General features: G+C 39.0%; 1 protein-coding gene across 1 annotated transcript in view; it reads right to left on the reverse strand.

Moving 5' to 3' along the window:
• TMX3 (thioredoxin related transmembrane protein 3) overlaps positions 1-15,474 on the reverse strand; it is a 65,865-nt gene that overhangs the window by 45,677 nt on the left and 4,714 nt on the right. The window contains exons 4-7 of the mRNA XM_014606746.3: positions 13,886-13,925; positions 10,110-10,233; positions 2,374-2,419; positions 551-631 (exon numbers count right to left, since the gene is read on the reverse strand). Coding sequence (XP_014462232.2) covers positions 551-631; positions 2,374-2,419; positions 10,110-10,233; positions 13,886-13,925 — 291 coding nt within the window. The remainder of the gene's footprint in view (positions 1-550; positions 632-2,373; positions 2,420-10,109; positions 10,234-13,885; positions 13,926-15,474) is intronic.

Consider the following 15,474-nt stretch of genomic DNA (forward strand, 5'->3'; position numbering starts at 1 on the left):
CAAAGCTTTTAACATAGGTTAAAACAAACTCCAATTTTAGTTTCATCGTAATGGAAAAGGATTGAGGAGAATATATAAAATCATCATTAAAAACTAATATCAATGATTGATACTGATAAATGGATAGTCATTAGAACCCTAGAACTGTGTTCTAAATGTGTCCTCTACTGCCTAGTTAAGGTTGGAAAGGCATACAAGAGAAGTTACTACAATCATTAGTGATGAATATATTCCTTTCCTGAACACCTAACTCTACTCTATTTAGCTGGGGTGTTATATATTTCTGGCTTTAACTCAATTATTGTTTTTATGTGCAACTTACCTTAAAATATTCCTTCCAATTTTACTTAAAATCATAATAAAAGCACTTGAATTATACCCAAGATAACTCTTGTTAAGTGAAAGAATGCAAAACAAAGTTTTAAATACAAGTATCAAATATATTTTTCTATACTGAAAGCTACCTTTGGCTCTCACTTCCAATTAAATGGGGAAGATAACCCAAATAAAACTAAGTTATGGGCATGCTAACAGAAATATAAATACTTACCCTGCTACTCTGTTGGCAAACTCAATTATATCATCTTTTGTCCTAGGTCCTCTATAGTTGTATGCCAGGTCACCTTTTAAACTGGTGAGAACACAGAAAGAGAGAGAGAGAAAAATACACTTAATAGCCATTCATTGCACTTCTCTGGCCTATAACCTAAATTTGTCTGTTTATATGAAATCAAAATATTTCAATATATTAAATCATCAGTAAATGCTGATGAAGTTCAATTTTGCAACTAATTAGCCATTACAAGCCATCTTTACTCAGCAAAACAAGGAGCTCAATGGCTCCACTATAATACAATTATTGTGAGAAAATTCAAAGTTTATTAACCTCCTACTGAATAAATTAACATTGCTTTACTGCTAATTTCTATAGTACATGTTTGTTTGCCAATCACTGAATTTTAGAAATATAAAGATGTTTAGAAAACGTGCTTATGGCTTGACAGGCAAAACACACAAAACCTCAGCATTTATGCCTCAAAAGGGATCAGCCATTATCAAGAGTGCCTATGTTATCTTTCTACTACTTGAAAAAAAAGAAAAGCAAAACAAAAAGACAAAAAAAAAAAGTGGAAAATAGTATTCTGCTGTGATTGCCTGCAATAGCAGCAACCTGATAACCTGCAAAAGTAGCTAAATCTGCATATGCAGTTACCTTTGCATCTGTATTTGTTCAATACAGAATATTATTGTGTGCAACTGACAGGAAGTATAAGCTTACTTCATTTCCTTACAAGAAGAAAAAAAAAAGGGGGGGGGGAGGGGGGAGTACTGGCTGTGATCTAAAGTGTTAATATTTCCTTTTGCGGGGAGGAGGGGAAAGAACACATATGGTTAAGCTACGTTATCAATTTGGTGACATTAAGACCAAATTTCCTAAACGTGCATGTCATTTTGAAATATGTCTTTACTTCCAGCCAGTAACATGCTATGTAACCCTGTGAAATGTAACTGAAAAAAATCCAAATAATATTTTGTTATAATTAATCATCTTCCAGTAAGTCTAATACAATCTGTTTATCATTAGAGTAAACATGGCTTCTCCCCTTAACATACCATTTTATAACTCTTGACCTTGTACTAAAATTTATTAAAAGGAAGTTTGTTCATATAAAAGCCCCGCCTGTCTTTTCCTTAAACTACATACTAATCCCAAAGAGTTAAAGTTACTAGAACTGAAAGATTAAGAAAAAAAAAAAAATCATTGCCCCACTCAGCTATCGAAGGACAATCTCTGTTCACTCACTCCTGCTTTATGTAGGCAAGCTCAGCAACGATGTAGCAGAGACAGTTTAGATTGGTTCTGAGCAGCAATCTGAGGTATGCATGCCCAAAACTAACTGCTGAGGTTGCAGACACACAGAGAAGAAATAAGTGGGTAGATTGTCACATTGGCTGAGTGACATTTTTCAAGAAATGCACAATAAGTGTGGCTCAAGTCTCTAAGCTACCAGTGGACATCCAGATGAAGTTTTAGTACCTAAAACCATTTCCTTTGATTATTCAAACTGACTGGATTTCAAGTTCATGATGGTCTCCTTTAAGTTTAAATATCTTCACCAAATGGATCAAAATGATGTTTAATACTCAATGTGTTTATGCTGTCTTGGTTAAAACCTGACTAGTGAGAATCTTAAAATTCTGAGTATACCTCATTTTTCAAATCAATTATGCATTTTAGTAATATAACTTGCAAATTATGCCTCAAAAAACTGTAATTTGTTTGCCCAGCATTATAAAGGGGTCAGTAATCAAATTTTTTCTGCCCCTTCCCTCTACATACTTACAAATATAAAATAGGAAAGGTCAACTTACAGCTTAATTGTTGGATAGCCTCGAACTCCAAATTCAGATGCAATACCTGAAAGACATTTAGTTACAACTAAAAGCAAATCAGGTCTTTTGCTTTTATGTAGATAAGACTTGTACAATAAATCTTGTTTACTTTCAGCTTATGAAAATCATTTACTTGCATGAAAATCAGTTAACAGGGATTAAAAAAGATAATATTATTTGTTATATTAATTAAGACAAACTTATCTGATACCATGTCAACAAATACACTCTGCCATTATAAAAGTGCAAGCTGTCAGTCAGCAAATACTAAATGCTGAGAAACCTTCCAAAAGCATTAGAAAAGAGATGGAAAAAAAAGGCTAAGTACTGTGGGTATACTGTACTACATTAAGATGTTTAAACAGCAGGCCCTGAACTTGAGCTATATGTCAGTAAACCATTGTACCCAGATTTTATCTGGGTTTTGGCCCAACCAAACCCAGACATAGTGATAACACTACAGAATAAAACAAAAAATGCTGCAAAAAACAACAGAGCCATACCAGCATGCAGCTGAACTGGAAAAAGAATATTAATCATCTGTCACACCCAAAAAAGCACCCCAAGCTATAGCTCAGCACCAAATCAGTAATGAAAGGTAGATTTGTATGCATCTATGTATTAAATTATACAGTCCCTTATTGCAGAAGTGTCAAATTAATATTCGTCTGTTTCTTTAACTAATTTAAGCAGATGTCAGATGGACAGGTTCAAATGCACTGCACTTCTGATAAATACAATTAGGTTATTGTCTCGTTGGATAACAGAGACATGAAGCTGGTATAGCTATCAGAAATGTCAAATAAAGTAGATAAGCACTGAACAGGAAACATTCGAGGAAGAATTCTCAGAATTGGGTTTCAGGCTGGATTCTTCAAGTTTCCAGCAATACTTACTAGCAACAAGTCAAGTAAGACAACAGATTTTTTTTTTTTTTTTTTTAATGCATTAAATGATGTTTCCAGAGTTCAGAGACATCAATATCAGGGAATTTTAAATGCAAGACTGGAAGTAACAATCATCATCTGGATAAAAATCATGAGAATGTGGCAGGGGTTTGGTCATGTACCAAAACAGCACACACTAATAGCATAGTGTGAAGTGGTACACTATTTCCTCAAATATATGAAGTGACCTGAGTACTCAGTAAGTTAGTGCCAGAAAAGCAGACCAATTTTTCACTTCAAGAGTGTTTAAAAAAAAACTGCTAGCCTACATACATGGATACAGGAAAGCAAGCATTTGTTAAAAGAAGATCAGTTTAGAGAGAGTGTAAAAGGTCATTAAAAAGCTCATATTTAAAAGACTCTAGCAAGAAAAAAATGCCTCTAGGTTTGGGCTGAAAGACACATTTAGTTCAGGAGTTAAGTATCACAAGAAACAAAAAGGGACATATTACATTGAGGGCTTGAAGATCTAACACAAAGGCGGTGACTGGGCAAGGCTGTAACATACATCCCCAAGAGGAAACTTTGCATCAAGGAGTCCTGGACTGGTACAAACAGAAAGACTCACTACAGAAGGAGGAGGAAGGAAACATGTAGGTCATGAGGAAGGTAGCCACAGAAGGCAACTCAGGAATTTCATGGACAGCAATACCTGAAAGACCTAAATTTGCTAACATTGCCCTTTCAATTAAAAAAAAAAAAAAACCAACAAAACTCTATGGAAGACAAGACTTGGGTATTAGCAAAACAGGCCAGTTTGTTTATTCGTCAGGGAAGACAAAATGTTCCACTAGAAGCCTAGTTATCCAAAGAGCAACATATGTAATCATAGAAATAGTGTACTAAATGTCAAATGACAAATAAATCAGAGAGCAAACTTTCAGAAGCCTGAAAAGATTTGGAAAAAAAAGTATAATGAGCACTGGCACACAGATATGGGAGTAATGCTAGCATCATGATCTTCCTCCTTTGTGAAACAAAGCCATGAAAATCCACAACAACATTGATAAGATCATCTCTTGTCTGTGAAACATGCCCTAAGTTTAATTAAAAATTCCTTATGTTAGCAGTTCTACACAAAGAAAGCTAACAAAGTCAACATAGCAAGACAATGACAGGCACATGCTACCAGTGCAAGAACTTCTGTGTCAGGCATAGGCATTACCCAGAGAGAGAGAGAGAAGAGAAACATCACATGAAGTCATGAACAAAAGCATCACACAAAACATTACAGAAAAAATCCAAATCCAACAGAATAACACTCCAACAGAACAACACTCCAACAGAACTGACCATCACAACACCGAAATATGTGGTAGAAACCAATGGGTGACCTATGTACCTAGGAGTGCAGAGAAGGAAAACAAAAACAAAACAAAAAAAAAAAATGACATAAGCCAATTGTCTCAACGTTCTCAGCTGATTTATAAGCCAGTTGTGGAGAAAACAACATCATGAAACTTGCAACAAATCCATAAATGCAGTTTATAACCTTAGAGAATTAACTTATCTTCTCTTGAGATGGGACATTTGAAATACTGCCTCTCACAAGCCCCAGTTTTCCCAATCATACTTGCCAGTCATAGAAAGAATAAAAGGAACATTCTACAAGAACAAACTCATGCCAAATAGAGGGCTGGAATAAGTGACATTAGAAAATTATGAAGAACATATTAATCTTGCAGACAAAAGATTTCGACCTGGTTGGGCTAACAGAAACCTGGTGGGATCCTACCCATGATTGGGCAGTGGGCATTGAGGGCTACAGGCTATACATGCAAGATAGATTAGGAAAAAAAAAGTGGGGAGCGTTGCTCTATATGTTAAGAAACGATGACGTCAGAAGAAGGGCAGATCAAAGTCCTATGGGTCAGATTACAAGGGGGTAGAGGTGAAAGGGACTTGGTAGTGAGGGTCTACTAGAGACCCCCACAACAGAAGGAAGAGTTAGACCTAGAATTCTTGAGACAGCTCTCAAAGACAGTACGCTCAAAGGACCTGCTAGTTATGGGTGACCTAAATTACCCGGACATTTGCTGGGAGTACCAATCAGCCAGGTCTTCCTGTTTACGTAAATTCTTAACCTGCATACAGGACCTGCACCTAACACAGAAGGTATGCTTTCACACTAGGGGAAATGCCTTAACTGACTTGGTGCTGACCACAGAGGAGGACTTGGTGGGGGATCTGCAGGTACAGGGTAACCTAGGAGATGACGACTACCTGTTGACAGGATTCACTATCCAGCAAAAGGTGGGAAATATAACTAGTGGGCAGAAGTGCTAGACTTCTGGAAGGCCAACCTCAACGAGCGCAGGAGATTAGTTAGAGTGGGACATCAGGAGGAAATTCTTTATGGTGAGGGTTGCCAAAACATGGAATGGGCTTCCATGGGAGGTGGTGCTTTCCCCTACCTTAGAAGTGTTTAAAAGGAGATTAGACAAGCACCTGGCTAGGTGTCACTTGTCCCCAGTGCTCTTTCCTGCCCAGAGCAGGGGGTCAGACTTGATGATCTAATAGGTCTCTTCTGATCCTAGAAAACTATGAAATCTTCCCTTTCTTCCCCCAAGTTCAACATCTGAGTGTCCTACACCAGAGGTTCCCAACCATCAGGCCACTCAGACCCCTGTTCATCCACCTGAGCGAGCAGCTTCTACTGCCAGTAGCAATGTGTGGGGCAGCCCCAGGAGGGAGGCAGCCAGCTCCTTGCACCCCATCCCACTCCCACACCGGTCCACAGGTTGGGAACCACTGTCCTACACGGACTCTCCAAAACAGATGAACACTACTGTACTGGCTGTAAAAAAGTCCTTCCCCCCCATGAAGAGATCCTGCACATTATTCCTAGCAAAACTCTGGTCAGTAGCTATATTTGGACTGGGGTGAATCCACTGAATTAAAGCCCAGCTTTAACAAGGGAAACTGGAAAGAACAGCAAACAGCATCTCCAGTTCTACACAGTGTTAAACATGTGTACCCTTTTAACAGGATTTACTTCTTACAACCTTAAGTCATCTGCCTTTAACAGGCCAACACCTTGCCAACATTTAGTATTCTAAAAAAAAGTATATAACAAGTACCAGCTAATGCACCTGGAGAAAAATAACTTCAGCTATACAGGTAATCCAGGTTGTAGTCATATTGTTTTAGAGGAAAAAGCAATCAGGACTCATAGTAGAGATGATATCTTTTATTAGACCAACAGGATTTTTGCAAAAAAAATCTTTAATTGCAAATTTTCAGGCACAAACACCCTGCATCAGGCATTGGACATAAGATTGCAGAAGTCTGTAAAACCTGAGAGACTGCTCCTGCCTTAGTTGCAAGGTAATTTGCATCATCACAGAACCTCACATAGAGCTGAGAGACTCCATACCAGCTATGAATTCAGTGTCCAAAGGAATTTTCCATGTATTGGCTTCTCTATGAAATATGAACTTTCATTTCTACCCAGAAGAACTTTTACGATCTTTTCTCCAATGCCCGATGTTTGTGCCCGAAAGCTTGCAATTAAAGAATTTTTTTTGCAAAAATCTTGGTGGTCTAATAAAAGCTCTCTCTACTACGACTCCTGATCATTTTCTCAACTATACATGCACATTGATAGGTTCCAAATTAGTTGTTACGACTTGGGAAAGAAACCTTGGAATCACTCTACATAGTTCTTTAAAAACATCAGCTCAATATGCAGCAGCAACCAAAACAACCAGTAAAATATTGTGCATCATTAAGAAGGGAATTGAAAACAACACAGAGAACACCATCACTTCACTATACAAATCCAGGGCGTGCCCACATCTTGAATACTGTGTACAGTACAGTACAGTTCTCATCCCCACATCTCAAAAAGGATGTAGCATAATTAGAAAAGGTATAGAGAATGGAAGCCAACATGATCACTTTCCATACCAGGAAAGAATAAAGAAGCTAGGACTCTTCAAGGTTTGCAAAGGAAAGTCTGAGATTAGATATGATAAAGTTCTATAAAATCATGAAAGGTGAGAACCAAGTGAACAGGGAACTGTTGTTCACCAAGCGCCAGAATATTGGAGGAGAATAAGGAGGCACCTGCTGAAATCAGTCAGCAGCAGGTTTAAAACTAACAAGTATTTTTTAAGCATCATGCGGAATTTACTGCCACAGGTGATGGAGGCAGAATGCACATCCAGGGTCAAAAAGGGATTGGCTATATCCATAAACTATAGATCTATTAATGGCTATGGAACAGAATGGTTGGAAATGTTTACTCTGACATCTCTAACGCAATAAAATGGTGGATGCCAGGAAGGATACTGAATGGGAGATGAATCACTCTAGAGATACCTGGTTCAATGCTCTCCCTGTATAGTATCCATTTCTGTCAGAGACGGGAAACTGCGCTATATGGAATATTGGTCTGACTTAGAACGGCACATCCACAAAAGTCAAAGCTTGCATAAGGACATAAGTTTTTGTTAAGTGTGTTACAAGACTTCTAATTGAAATTGTATGTGCAAATAATGAACCCCAAAAGTCCACTTAATATCTATATAAAACAAATAGTAGTTATTATACAATCCTGCACAAGCCATATGGAAACTGAAGTGCTGTTGAGAAGAGAAAGTTATAGGAAGCATGATGTGGTACAGTATTTCAAAGAAAAACAAAAAGAACACAGTACATTTTTATGGAAGAACACGTAAGGTTGTGTACACATTTTTAATGCTGATAATGTCATTTTTGCCAAGAACAAGGCAAGTTAGAAGTGTAATCACATAAGAGTGTAAGCCCACGTGCAGAGCAGCAGTGTCTCCAAAATGGATCACCCTATCGCAAAGCCTTGTTTACCCAACACAACCTTACTTGTGTGGCTGTTAGCTGTAGCAGAGGACAAAATTATTTGTAGTCCTTTGTCAAGAGAAACCCTGTGCTTGGAGTGATGATGTTCAGATATTCAGTGATGCAAAGCACAAGGTTAGCAGCTCTCTAGAACACCACACACAAGGGGCAGATTCAGAGGGTATGTAGCAGAATAGTCACATCCCTCTCTGGTTGTGACATATGTGAGCTCTCAGTATGGGATCTGGCTAGAGTACGTGCTTTCACTGTTGCTCATCCCCTGTCACTGAATTAAGCAAGGAGGAAAAGATGGGAAGGATGAAAAGCAGCAGTGCTTAGCCCCTTGCTTCCAGAGCCATATTGAAGTACAGGTTCCAGCCAGACCCCGCCCCAGTCAGCTGGTGAGCTCAGAGCTCACTGCTATCATGAAGCTTCAAGAGGAACCCACGCTAACCAGGCAGCAAAGTCAAATCTCACTGTTCATGCACAGAACTGGGGGGGAAGCAAGACAGACAGGGGAACTTCACCCTCCTGCCCCATTCTTGGATCCAAAACTGCAACATATTGATACTTGCTTTGGGGTAACCTCAACTAGGTCTCTCCATTTCTTACCCTGCACCCCTCAATTTCAGTGTCATTTGCAAGTGTCACACATTAAAAATAATAAATAAAAATGTAAAAGTGATGTATTAGAATCTTCAGACTAAGGGGTTTTTTTTGTCTGCTTTCTTTATTGTGAGCCTTCAGAGATCATTTTTTCCTAAAGTTTCTTTTCAAGAGTGAGGAGCTAGTAACAATTTCCCCCCATCACCAATGAAAGCTGGATTCTCCCATGATCAGAGATTTACACATAAGGATCTACATTAACATAAACATTAAAAGACCAAGAAAAGTAGCATCATTACCACTGTACTTGTTTTTGTTCTAGTCAGTTCACAGTTGAATGGATTTTGTGCTAAACAAAGGTATACATTTTAAAAAAATAATGATGCTTATAGAATATAAATTTAAAAAGATACTTAGTCTATTTAAAATATTACAGATATCCTGTTTACCTGAATCCAAGATGATGTCAATTTTAAGATAACCTCCCAATAATTAGATACTATTCATGGACTATTATGACAAAATTTATTACAACAAAGTTTTCATCAATATACAGAATACAAATATGCGAGGGGAGGGAAGGAAGGGCATCTTAAAATGTGTCCCAACACTGGCTGTGGTGGGGGAGGAAATTAGCAGAATGGGCAAATAGCAGGGAAGCAGCAGCATTGAGTCTCCCCCTATATTTCATTTGAGAAAATAAAGTAAGTTTTCTTAAAGATTAATGAGAACCCTGCTCTCCCATGAGGCAATGGATTTTCCCTTGGCATGGGTACATCTGCTGGCCAACTGGCAATCTGAAAACAACTTACAACACCAGAAGTGTGAACACACCTTCCTGGCAACCAGCAAAATAAGCAATTTAAAACAGTACCAGTTGTGCTTCAGGGCAGACTCTAAAGCAGAGTAAGTCACTTACAAAGATAATAGAACAGAACCCCCCCCCCCCCCCCCCAATTGTGGCAGGGTCCTAAAAATCGAGCCTGTATGTTCAACAAGTGAGAAAGATGTTATTGATATACAAGTAGGAATGAATAACATGGAGAAGAGTGAATGTATAGCTGCCTTTTAAAAATAAAGAACATATCACAAATTCTCTCTTCTGCCCGTGTTAATTACATAAGATTTCTGTGGAAGGGTTAAACATAGGAGCGAGTCAAAAATCACTAATAGCGGAACATAAATTAACAAACATAGCTATACATTTCTAAGTCAAACTCCTCAAGTATATACATATTTTCCCCCACATAACCCTTTTCTACTTTTCAGCCTTCTAGTCACTGTATTTTCAAAGCCAAAAGTCTGATAATACCACAAAACCCCACCTATACCTGCCATACTTACTAGAATAGGAAGTTGCATCCATCTTTCCAACTTTTACTGGAGATCCCATGTTTTTCATCTCTATGCCAACCTCATTCCACACAGGCTCCAATTTCTTACAATGGCCACACCAAGGTGCATAAAACTGAGAATCAGTCAGAAATACTGCATTAATAAGACTAATGACGTTGTTGTATGAACATGTTTAACTCTCAATACATGCACTTTGCCAAATCTTATTTTCCAGAGAAATAATTCTCTCTGCCCTAGAACCAAAAACATTCCACTCTAGGTCTGAATAAGTAACATTTTAAGATTGATTTTCATAGTAAAGGCATGGTTTAAAATGGGTATATCCCACTATGCATTAATATATGAATTTCTGTCGTATTAAGCCTTCTTTCTTACCTTTTAAACAGAGGCCTAGAAGCATTATTATTATTATTTCAGTGTGCTGTTCCCTTCCAGATTTATACAGTCTGCTTTTGTCCTTGAAACAGAAGTGGACGTGGGAGGGGACAGTGTTGTCTGAAAGATCTGGAGACATGCAGCAAAAGCTTTATCTGGCACCCATGGGAAATGGTGGGGTGCCACATAACAAAATATACTGGTTAACCGAGAGGCCCAAACAGGTGTCTTTGCCTGTTCGGGTTGCTGCCCCTTCTACCGCATCGCCGCCCCTCCTGCAGGCCCCAAGGGACAGGGAGGTGGGCCCCACGCAGGCTGCTATGCCCCAGGCCATTGGGGCTTGGCAAAACCGGAAGTGCCACGGTGGGCACTTCTGGTTTTGCTTTTACCTTACAAGCCGGCATGCTGGTTAATAGAGCATGCCGGCTCATATAGTGCCAGTTAAGGCAGCTTTTACTGTACATAAGATTTTGATTTTATCTGCAATTGCAGAGACTATGGATAGCTTACCATAAGCCATCCACGGTATGTGTGCACATGCAGGCACAGTGCTCGGGAGGAGGGACCAGTGAAGAAAAACAGGTCCTTAAGCCACTATGGATTTTATATTTTCAAATTCATACATTGTAAGGCCAGAAGGGACCTTGGAAGATTTTCCGGTTCAGCCCCCTGCACCAAGCAGAAAAGATAACGGGGTCAGGTGACACCAGCAAGGCGACTGTCTAGTTTCCTCTTGAAGATTTCCAGGGTAGGTGATTGCACCACCTCTGGAGGGAGCTTATTTCAGTCTGGACACCCTAACTGTGAAGAAGTTTTTCCTAATGTTGAGTCTAAATTGATCTTCCAGGAGTTTGTGGCCATTACTCCTAGTTTTCCCCAAGGGTGTCCTGGTGAACAGTTGCTCACCGAGTCCTTGATGTACTCCCCTAGTATAGTGGTTAGCTGCTACCAGGTCCCCTCTCAGCCTTCTTTTCCTCAGTTCTGAAGAGTCTCAGATCCCCCAGCCTTTCCTCATATGGCTTGCCATGTAAGACTCTGATCATATGGGTGGCTCTTCTTTGGACTCTCCCAAGCTTGTCCATGTCCTTGATAAAGTGTGGTGCCCAGAACTGGACACAGTACTCCAGCTGCAGTCTCACCAGTGTCGAGCAGAACGGAAGAATCACGTCCTTGGTTTTGCTGGAGATGCACAGATAGATGCATGCCAGAGTATTATTTGCCCTACTGGCTACAGCATCACACTGCCAGCTCATTCATACTGTGGTCTATTATTACCCCCAGGTTCCTTTCATTCATGGTGCTAGCTAGTTTGGTGCCGCCAAGCCTGACTGTGTTGGGAGGGGGGGTTGTTACTCATCCTGAGGTGGAGCACTTTACATTTTTCAATATTGAACTTCATCAGATTTTGATCCACCCAACTTGCTAGCCTGTCTAGGTCCATCTGTATCCTATCTTCAAGCATGACCACGCTTCCCCGTAACTTGGTGTCATTTGCAAGCTTGGCCAGTGAGATCTTCACCCCCACATCAAAATAATTAACAAAAAGACATTGAAAAGTACTGGACCAAGCACTGACCCCTGCGGGACACCGCTACCTGCTTCTTGTCAGGATGACACAGATCCGTTCACTATGACTCTCTGGGTCCTATCCTGCAGCCAGTTTCTTGCCCACCTCATTGTCTTGGAGTTAAGCCCACAATCTTCCAATTTTCTTGTGAGGACATTGTGGGATACTAGATCAAAAGCCTTTTGAAAGTCTAGGTATACAATGGCAACCTACTTTCTTGTGTCCAGGTGGGGAGTTACTTGGTCATAGAAGGAGATGAAGTTGGTAAGGCAAGACCTGCCTGTGACGAAGTCATGCTAGCTGTCATTCATAATCTTACCTTCTGCAAGCTTATCGCAGATAGACTCCTTGATGAACTTTTCTAGGATTTTCCCTAGGATGGAAGTTAGGCTGGTTGGCTGATAGTTATCCGGGTCCTCCCTCCTGCCCTTCTTGTGGATGGGCACAATGTTGGCCCTCTTCCAGTCTTCAGGAACTTCTCCAGAGTGCCATGAGTTGTGGAAGAATTTTGCCAGGGGTTCTGCAATGACTTTGGCAAGCTCCTTTAGCTCTCTCAGATGAAGATCATCCAGTTCTGCTGATTTTTATATATCTAATTTTTTAAAATTGGCCATACACCAATTCTACGGCAATAGTAAGAAGGTGATTATTCCTACCATGCTTATCCTATACTCTACCTGGCATTGTTCTCCCCTTGGTCTGGTGAAAGACTGAGGCAAAGTAGTCATTCAAGAGTTCAGCTTTTTCCTGGGTGCTGGTAACCAGCTTTCCTGAGTTGTTGAGCAATGGCCCCACACTCCCATTTGTTTTCCTCCTGTTTCCTATGTACCTAAAGAAGGATTTCTTGTTGTCCTTGATTCATGTTGCTAATCTAAGTTTGGTCAGTACTTTTGCTTTTCTTATCTGTTCCCTGCAAATGTGGGCCATCGCGGAATAGTCCTGGAATGAGGAAGGCACTGAATATTGAATAGAAGCATCTTGTAACCCCATATTCACATTTTTATATTGGAAAGAGCTTGGGGACTTGCTGCCGTCCCCCTCCATGCCCAAGACTCCTATACTCCGTGAAAAGGATGGCTCAATTCCTATTAATTTAATGGGGTAGGATTAGTACACAAAGGAACAGAAACCCCAGCTAAAGGAAATGGGAGTTTGTTCTGTTATAATTTACTGATTTACTAATTCTGAAAATACAACATGTAATTCATTACTTCTCTCATATATTAATAAATCTGTGCTACTTGGGAAATGACCATTTACCTCACTCCAACCCTGAATGTAGTTTTATCACATACTACAACAAGCTCCATTTATTGACCTAGTCTCTGATTTATACCATATGGAACATAATGAATCCTTTCAAATTTACTTCATGGTAAAACAAAAGTACCTGAACAATTAATTTAATATAAACAGCCAACAACGTAAGAATGAAAATGTAAAACAAATACAAGTACAGAGCAGAGTCTTAGATCCACTGATGTGGACAGACCATCTCTTGAATACCAGTATCAAAAAGATAGTTGGCTTTTTATTCCTAAAGAAAATTTTTGCAACACCAAAATGAATAAATACAGAACAAAGCTTGTCTTTTTAAATAGTTGCTGCTAATTCCTGGATCATCTTGCACTAATGCAGACACATTGCTTATCCATCCTATCAATAGATTTAAGTATGTCATCTTTTTCCCACTGTACATAGAAGCCATCTACATAATGTGGTAAAGCTGCTTAGTCATTGAGACTATGCTCTGCTTTACTTTCAAACCAAGCTATTGAAAAGCAATGAAGTGCGAGTCTCAATATTTCTCTCTCATACTTACATCTACAAGCCAAATGTCATCTTTACGGTTTTCCTTAAACCTGGAAAGGGAAAGGAAACAGTTTATTTGTGTATGGACACATAACAAACAAACATTCAATATTTGTTTCGGAAGGAAGGGAAGACAGACGGGCAGAGTTTAAAGAGAGTCAGAAATAGCAAAGAAAGCAAGTGAACAAGTGGCACCTATTAGATTACCTCCTTTAAAAAAGTTAACAAAAATTGTATAAGAATTAATTTCAGGGTAGCAAGCGGCAAAGTAAATCTGCAACCCCCTTTTCCCCACTTTTATCCTAATCAAAGGTATGCCTATGTATGGGTGGCACCTTATATCCACTCTTATGTCTGTTACTATAAATGCTATCATTAGTCTAACACAAACCTAAAAACTATCAGTTCAAGTTATGCTGCAACTAGGCAACTATATTCTTAGCAAAGGTAACTGTATACAAAGATATACAAACACTAAATTCAAACTCAATTAACCTGCTGACATAATTAAAATCAGCGATGGAGGAAATAACTGACTTAATGGGAAACTAGGCACGCATTCCCCCCCTCCCCCAATTCACTTACTTTTCAAAGAAAGTAACAGCAGAGAAAAAGTTTAAGATACATTAGTATCTTTGCTCAGACATTAAAAAGTCCACATATGATTGTCTAGATCAAAAGCCGCTGAGCTGGAACACAACTGGGTACAACTGCAAATCCATTTTTAGGATCTCAGATGTCTTGTGTACTCTATCTATCTATCTATCTATACACATAATGAAGTCCTTAAATACTTCTTGAAACCAAAGAAGGGGGGAATTGTCTACGTATTTATCAGCTTATTTTTGTTAGTGCAATCATATCATAATTAGTATTAATTGTGGAAACATTGTTTTGGGAAACATTAGTTCAATTTATAAAACCTTGTTAAACTTAACAGCACTGCCTATATCCAAATGTAATGTAGATGCATTTTACATAGAAGGTTATCTAATGCTGGCTGGCAATATTCTTGCTGTGACAGTCCAAGCTTCTCTTGTGGAGAAATTATTACATGTACCGAATGGTGCAAGAGGCGGTGGTGTGTGTTACTTGGTCCATGTTATACAAGTGCCATAAATATCAATATCTGATAGTTCATATCAGACAGTCAGTGTGATCCCTTTCGACCTTTAAATGTAATGGGTATAAATGATCTACTGGACCACCATATGACTGGTTGCTAGAAACTTGGAACCCAACTAGTGGAAAAAAAAAAAGGCAGAAATTAACTTTGTTTATCAAATATAAATCAGGATTTTGTTGCTTTTCTTAATTCTTGTAAACAAACAACAAGTGTCACATGGAAGTTAAAACAGGGTTTTTATATCAGATGTATATGGAGACAGAGACAAAGTTATGCAAAGATTTGGAGTTTATGAGGGACCCTCAATTAGTGGAGTACATGCAAAGTAGATATCAACTTCAAACAGGACAATGGTAATGGTAAATATTTGAAAAGGTACATACCGCTTAAAGGAATTCCTGCTTTTATCTACCAATACTCCCTTTGCTGAGAGAGATTAATTTTACTAAACGTTTGAACTGTAGGGCTAAAGA

The sequence above is a fragment of the Alligator mississippiensis genome, chromosome 3 (assembly GCF_030867095.1).
Source record: "Alligator mississippiensis isolate rAllMis1 chromosome 3, rAllMis1, whole genome shotgun sequence".
Taxonomy (NCBI): Eukaryota; Metazoa; Chordata; order Crocodylia; family Alligatoridae; genus Alligator; species Alligator mississippiensis.